Here is an 8,030-nt window from a genome sequence, read left to right as displayed (position 1 = left end):
TTGTATTTCAAAACAAATCTGTTCCAAGGTGCCTCCGTAACATATACTTGCATTTCTATTCATATTCTGCTGACAGAGACAGAATCTATACTCTGTCAGTTCTCACTGAGACATTAGAGATAAATAAAATAAGATATCAAGGAATGTGATGTTTGTGAGGGGGAAATAGAGAGGAAGGAAGAGAGAGAATGAAGGAGAGGGGGGAGAGGAAGTAACCGCATGATGTCTTGGAAAGAGTCTGGAGAAGACATTTGATCCCATCTCAAATGGGGTACAAACATGTGAGGCCTCCCGTGATGTCACTACACAGTGCGTACAAGGGAGAGGGCACCACACCACATGGTCATAGTTATCTCCTTTTAAATCACACACTAATATCTCAAGTGGTGTATATCATATACACCATATTCTCAGTAACCATATACAGTATATGGTAACTGAGAATATACTGAAAAAGTGGAATGAAACATTTATATTTATTTACAGGTAGCAATTGGTTGAAATATGCTATCCAACCTTGCTGAAATGAGCATGACAGCACACCTAGTCGTTAATAGAAGATTTGAGAACAGATTAATCACATTATATCATCAGTTGTAACTTGTGCTGATTAGTGATTAGAAAGAGTTTTGTCAGAGCAGCAGCATTATTGGCTTAGGAATGGAACAAAAAGGGCAGGTATACGCTCCTGTATTTTAACATCAGTTATTATGGTGTACTGGAGAGCCAAATATTTTCTTACCAGTGGCTTGAAAAGCACTGGTCTATGAACACCCATGAAAACTTCGACATAGAGTTGACATATCGTCATACTGACGCGTAGTTCTGATTGGCTGCCTTTCTTTTTTTTAAATATTTCTTTATACGGAAAAGTCCTTCTGCACTAGCCTGGTTAATAAACCAGACCGAATCAGCCGTTGGCAAAAAAAAAATTGCCTGCCAGCGGATTAGGGTCTGGCGAGGCTCAGTAGCACGCCTCTTTCCTACAACCGAGAACAGGTCGGGCCAATCGGGACACGGTATGCAATATGGGCGGGCTTTGGTACAGTGACGTTCAATGCTTGAGACCTTTGACTGACAGTAGCTCTGACCAATTGCGTCAAAGAGAAAATGTTTGAACCCGCCCCCCCCGGGAAATGAAATCCAAGTGGAGCCAGCCCAGACTAATATACCGCGACAGTGTTGTGTGATATTAGTCTGGCTTATTAGCCAGGCTACTTCTGCACACCTACAAAGGACAGGTGCGTTGGATAACAGGAAGGAAGGAACACGTTATTCCAACCAGTTCCTTTCCCCTCCATCAGGCGCCCCGGCTGACCAGGGGGAGGCAGTTTAGAGACCAGGATTACTGCATGTTTTTTGTGAGGGTACCTACCCTAGGGGACACGTGGAGAACATGCAAACTCCACACAGAAAGGCCCTTTCGCCAACCCCACCTCGGTTATGGGTACTGATGACGCGGAGGAGGGAACATGCCCCCAGCACCCACAGCGTCCCCAGCGGGAATCGAACCCAGGACCTTCTAGCTGTGAGGCGACAGCACTACCAGCTGTGCCACCGTGGCTGCCTTTCTACGAAACCCATAGATGGGGGGACGCAACCAGACACGTTTAATGCCATAGTCGAAACGGTCGCACTAGCGGTGCTGCCGCCGCGGAGCAGCAAAGCAGAGCACACCGGAGCACACCTGCTGATTTAACAGTACCAACAACAGGATCTGTTGAGGTGACTCTGTAACTGTGTAACCTTAGCCTACTACAAATGGAACCAAAGGACCCTTTTATAACAATAAACTCTGATGGAAATACAAATGTTTTGTATTTGGTTGTATTTGTGCACTCTCACGTAGCATATTCTCCAAGCCATTATATGTCGCTCCTCACGCACAGCTGTCGGTTGTAGTGTTGACATTGGCTTGGCAGGTACAAAGAACATCTCTCGTGTCAAAATCGCGAGGGTCCGCGGATCGCCGGGTCCACCGGGAGTCCCCGCGGAGGTCGGCCCGAATGTGTTACCTCATTCAGTGCCACCTGCTTGACACCAAAGTCTAGAGGTTGTGCCATTTATGGCCATTGTGACAAATACAAGGCAATTAAAATCCGTTGTGCACATCATGTGCACGTCGTCATGTGCACACCGGATTAGATCAATACAAAAATACAAAAATATTTACATTTTATAGCACAATTCTGGAGATATAAGGCAGCCACTGGTAATTAACTGATAATTAATCAGTTCTTGTTTTAGGTGGTATTTCAGTATAAAAAGATTGGGAACCTCTGGCCTAGCCTGGCTAATAAGCCAGACTCAAATCACACTGTCGTGTGGTATTTGAGTCTGGAGATGCTGTGTATGGATCTTGTTTCCCGGGGGGGCGGGTTCAAACATTTTCTCTTTGAGGAAATTGGTTAGAGCTACTGTCAGTCAAAGGTCTCAAGCATTGAACGTCGCTGTATCAAAGCCCGCCCATATTGCATACCGTGTCCCGATTGGCCACACCAGTTCTCTGGTGTAGGAAATGGGCGTACAATTGAGCCTCTCCAGACCGTAATCCGCCGGCAGGCAATTTTTTTTTGCCAACGGCTGATTCGGTCTGGCTTATTAGCCAGGCTACCTCTGGCCTACTGCACTTAACTTTGTTGAGGTATTTTTTACTTTACTTGAGGATATGTACATGTAACAGTTTTCACTTTACATTTCTACTCCACTTTATCTCAGAGGCAAATATTGCAATTTTTACTTTACAATATTGGGAAAACTTTTGTTACAACTTACAAGTTACTTTGTAGATACTTTGTCCATTCGAAAATAGCCGATGTACAAGCTTACAGTGCGCCAATGCACATATGTATCGCTACTTTTACTTTTACGAGTAGTAATCGGCTACTTCTTCCACCTAACAGAGAGCCTTTCAGCCTTTTCAGCCTCTTGTCTAGACCGTGGCCACATCCAATATGCACTGGTACAAAACATTTCAACCTTATCTCCATATATCATGCACAGCTGACAACCTTTGAGTTTATAAAATACTGTAGATTCTGATTGGTGTCAGACTGTGGGTTGACATAATTGACCCTTGTTTCCCTGCCATACACACACCACCACAGAATTATATAATAACAACAAAGAAACGAACAAAGGATGCAATAAGAACTTCTAGGGCTCTTCACACCATAGGAGTCTTGTGCAACAAATTAACATACAATTAACAAATTAACATGTTGATTTATTTATAATTTTGAGAACATTCATAAACATGTATCACTTATATAATTTAGTTTTTTCGGTTTTAGATCCCAGTTGTGTGTTACTGCTGTTAGGTCCTTGCACATGATTATGACTTAATTTATGAAATGTGGTAGTTTCCTGCATGGGAGAAATAGGGAAATTGCAGAAGATTTGATTTGTTGCACAACCATGGATTTTTTAACATGTTAAAAGCATTCCAGAAAGAGAAAGGCTGTTAGCTTGAAATCTCTCCAAATGAGGCCATCGGCAGGTGAATCTATACACGCTATCCTGGGCTAGCACTGCAGCCCACCTCTGGCATACAGAATGAGTTGACAGAAATGATACAATCTGTCAGTGAGCACATATATGGAGATATGTTTAAAAAAAGTTCCTTTAAGAGAGAGGTTGTGTGTGTGATGGCAGTGCAGTGCAGGCTCATATGCTTTTACTAACAGTGTATATACTTTTACTGAGGGAGGCCCTCACTCACAGACAGATATAAGGAAGGAAAACTTGAAGTGATTGTACCATAGGATTGTACACATAAAGGTTACACATATAAAAGGTGCACATGCAGTAGATCCACAAAAAGACACACACACACACATGTTGCATCCAAAACAGAAAAAAAGCACAGGTGATTTGCTGGATAGACAGCCAAGATGCTTGGAAAGTGTAATGTTAGGTGTTCCCCACAAGGGGTAGACATTCCCAACATCTTCCCTGTCCATGTGCAGTCAATTTCTGTTCCCCAAATCCATCAAAATAGACTACAAAAGAATCCAACTCCTCTTTGACATAACATAAACTAAAACTGTATCTGATGCCATTTTACTCCCCTGAGACACAGTTGAGAAGCCTGGTCAGACTCAGAACATGAAACATGCTTTGTGAGTGGCCCAAACTTCGATTGTTCCCCAGTGAATTTACTTACCTCCATGCATTCTCTGTACTTCACAGGTAGCTGTGCACTCTAGATGAAAGAAAATGAAAAACAGAAACTGGTGAAAAACTGTTGAAAGACAGTCAAGCTATAACTTATCATTCTGTACAGTCAGTCAGATAAAAGAGGTTATAGGGCCTGATTCGTAGCATGTAACATTAACATTTTGTTTTTTTATCCTTATGTTTATTCCAATGCAAGGCTTCTCACTGTTTCAAGTACAAAAAATAAAAATAACGGAAATCATATTAACCACTTGAACCCCAGCATGCCTATTCCAAAGGGAACATTAGCTAAAAAATTGCAGATCTACGACCTTTGGAGATTAATTGTAGATCGGCTATTTTTGGTGAAAAGATTTGTTGAAGATGGAAAAGCGGTCCAAGTACAGTTGTAACTCAGGTCCATTTCATCATTAAGACTAGAGGGTTTAAGTGGTTAACCTTACCCACATATTCTTATGTCACATCAACATGGAGGACTGTTGCATACATATAGGCTAATGAGCACATACTGTATAGAGGGCTTTGTGCGTGAGACGAGGAGGAACGTGTTACACCACAATTTCACGGGAACACGCCCGCTTGTCGCTACGCCCGTCAGATTGCCTGCCCACACCCCTCTACAATAACCCTCACCTCCCATTGAAAATGAATTACTAGGAGTCAGTCGCTTCCCACACAAAAAGGCCGTAACTGGTACAGGTGGAAGTTGCGTGCCTTGCTTAAGGGCACATTGACAGAAACATTGTTGAGGGAGCCTGTGTCACTTCACGTGTCCTGCTCACCTCTTACCACCTCGTCCAGGGATTCAAAATGACAGCGTGGCGTGACATGTCACAAGCTCACTAAATTACTTTGTTAGCTCCAAAAATAGCCAGTATACAAGTAATAAGTTATAATATCACACTTTAAGACCAGGTAATATAACATTTTACATTACAAAAAAAAAAAAGAATCAATACAAAAATCATTAACACAAAACATGACAAACATTTTTCTTTTCTTTTGTACAGACAGTAGAGTCAGACACAAACTGTACAGACAGTAAGTACAAATCACAAACCGGCAAAAACATGTAATGTGACCACGAAAGAAAAAGAGTGCATCATCATCATCAGTGTGGAATCCATATGGAGCAAGTAATGCCCGATTCATACTTATTTGCACACCAGTGTCTCACAACACATGCGTTGTGAGCTTGTAAATCTATTTTCAGTGCAAGCACGATGCACAACCAAATACAAATCAGGGGCTAATTTGCACTTTGTCGCATGACCCTGCTCTAACACTCATTTAAAAATACATTTCGTTCATTTTTGTCAAAAGGTTCATGCGATGACTTATGGATCACTGGTTCTCAATGTTGGGTCCGGGGACCACCAGGTGGTCCAAACAGACCCTTACAGGCCTGTTACTAGAGAGCATACAACAGAACCAAAAGGCATGTCTATTTGGTTCTGTACGTTCTGCAAGTTAATTTAAGTTAATTGTACAGTGTAGATTGGGGTTCCCAAAGATTAGAGAATGGCTCCATTTGGCTCCATTTGAACCCTTAAGGGTACATTTGAGTGGACCCCTTGGACGTTGAAAAACAGTTGTAAAGATTAAGCCTCAGGGCAAGTTCAGACAGCCAGGGTGAAATTTAGCAGCTTACTATACCCCACCTCAATGTGAAACTTTGTGCAAAGTCTGCCAGCAGTCAAACCTAAGGCACCAATACTTGACAAGCTTGTCATTATGTCTATATATACACTCTAAGGGTTCGACAGTGACATGTACGTATAACATAGTGAATCTTCGATAACATCTGTCACACTTGAAATGTTTTGTGCCAAAAGTTTACCAGGAACGGTACAGTTTGAACAACCGCAACAGATGGAATAAATAATTTGATTCTAGCCTTCATAGGACACAGGAAATAAACATACCAGAAATGCCAAAAGAGCTTATCTTGACGGTTTGAACACTGAACAACCATTTCAATATAGAATCTGTCAAAAAAATCTTTCAGATAAACCCTTCATTTATAAATTGCACCATTAACTATCAAAATGTAGACTTTTTAGTCCTGAATCAGTTCACTATTTAAATAAACAAAACCAAAAATCAGATCAAGCATGTAAATGCTACTACTTTACATGCGTGTGTGTGTAAATGTGATGCAAATGCAGACCAAATAAACTATCATCTCTCAGGAATCTCAACCATCCTACCCCTTTAATAATAAATAGGATAAATAAATGAAAATCGGGTACCTTTTGTATCAGTAATTTACAAAAAAGAAAAACAGCCTTCATCCCTGCTTTAATTAACTTCATTTTCTGGACCTAGAGATTACAGTATATACACATCCCTCTAATTACATTCAGTCAATCATAAACTGCAAATCTCATTCATTTGGTCTGATTGTCACCTAAAAAAAATGCAAAACAACTTGACTCTTGACACTTAAAATGAAAATGATGCCAATTCAGAGGGGAAATGATCATGAAAATGGTCAAAGAACAAACTTAATTATTTGCTGAAATGCAGCACAGGCCAAACTTTCAGTAGCATGTGATAAGAAATGTGGCAATTCTCTCGAAGAGAAATGAAACACAAAAAAGAAAAAGAAAAAAGCTGTTCAGAAGTTTCAAAATTGTTTTGCCACTTTAGTACGGAGACCCTCAGAGGTCCTTGAGGGGGTTCCAGGGGGCCCACAGCAAAATACTTATATAGTTATTTTAGCATTAAATACAGTTTTACCACTTTAACCCTAAAACAGGGTTAAAGATCGGCTAATCGAAAATAGCTGATCTACAAGCTCACAACATATCGCCATGTGACACGCTGTGAGCTTGTAGTTTTTTATTTTCAAACGATCTTGATTTTCTTTAGAAAAATATGGAATATTTTTGAAACATTTTAAGAATACACATCTTCTATGAGGGTACCTGGCACAAAATATTTTCAGATGGGGGTCCATGGCCAAATGCATATTAATTTAGGTGTCCTTGACATGAAAAAGTTTGAGAAACACTACTTTTGAGTGTCAAACATGTGTTCTTCTTTGTGTTTGTGTGTAAGGGCTGAGTTTGTTGTGGTGTGTCTACATGAGTCCACAGCAGGGCTCCTTGGTGTTGGGAGGGTCCTCCTCGGGGGCTCTCAGTTTCAACAGTGGAGGGTCTCCACTGGCTGGAGTGAAGTACACCACGCTGGGGGTGGCCACCCGTTCAGTGCTGGGAGTGCTTTGGACATCTTGTGGGGTCTGAGGCTGCGGCGTCACCCCCTCGCCCTGCGGAACGGAAGGCTCCTCCTCTGCAGGGGGAGGGGCTAACGGCGGTTGCGGCGCCGGGTACTTGTTGAGCTTGGCGGCCGCCCGCTGGCGTTTCAGGTCGGCCAGGGTGTGGTGGGATTTCTCCCGGCTCATGTTGTCCGCCCCGCCTGCCTCTCTGGACCCGGCGAGCGAACCGGACGCTGTCGCGGGACACAGCTCGTAGGAGGCACTGCGCTCGGACAGGCCTCCACCCACCCACAGCTCACCAGGGACGGCGGAGGCCAGCGATACATCCGTCGCTCCATTCCCCAGGGTGGACGAAATCTTCCTCTCTGATAACCCTCCTCCGTCCTCCAGGCGAGACATGGCTCCGGCACTAGCAACCTGGAGATGGTGGAGAGCATTCAACATGATCAGGCCAGAGTAAAGCAGCAGGCCAGGGTAATACGTTTTAAACCAGTGGTTCTACAGGTGTGGTCCACCAGTGGTCCTTGAGGGGTTTCAGGCAGATCCCAGTAAAATGCAACCTAACTCTGCCAGATGGGGGCGGTATTGATTCACAAGTTCACAACACAGGCTCCATCTGGAATCGCTGAGG

The 8,030-nt window shown here is 42.8% G+C and overlaps 1 protein-coding gene across 1 annotated transcript in view; it reads right to left on the bottom strand.

Moving 5' to 3' along the window:
- Positions 1–5,065: 5,065 nt before the first annotated feature.
- ppp1r16a (protein phosphatase 1, regulatory subunit 16A) overlaps positions 5,066–8,030 on the bottom strand; it is a 32,234-nt gene continuing 29,269 nt past the window's right edge. The window contains exon 11 of the mRNA XM_079489714.1: positions 5,066–7,816. Within this exon, the coding sequence (XP_079345840.1) occupies positions 7,265–7,816 (552 nt within the window). The 3' untranslated portion in view covers positions 5,066–7,264. The remainder of the gene's footprint in view (positions 7,817–8,030) is intronic.

The sequence above is a fragment of the Electrona antarctica genome, assembly GCF_951216825.1.
Source record: "Electrona antarctica genome assembly, chromosome: 20".
In the NCBI taxonomy this organism is placed as follows: Eukaryota; Metazoa; Chordata; class Actinopteri; order Myctophiformes; family Myctophidae; genus Electrona; species Electrona antarctica.
Note: the sequence above shows the minus strand (reverse complement) of the source record. Positions and strands in the feature narration are given on the sequence as shown.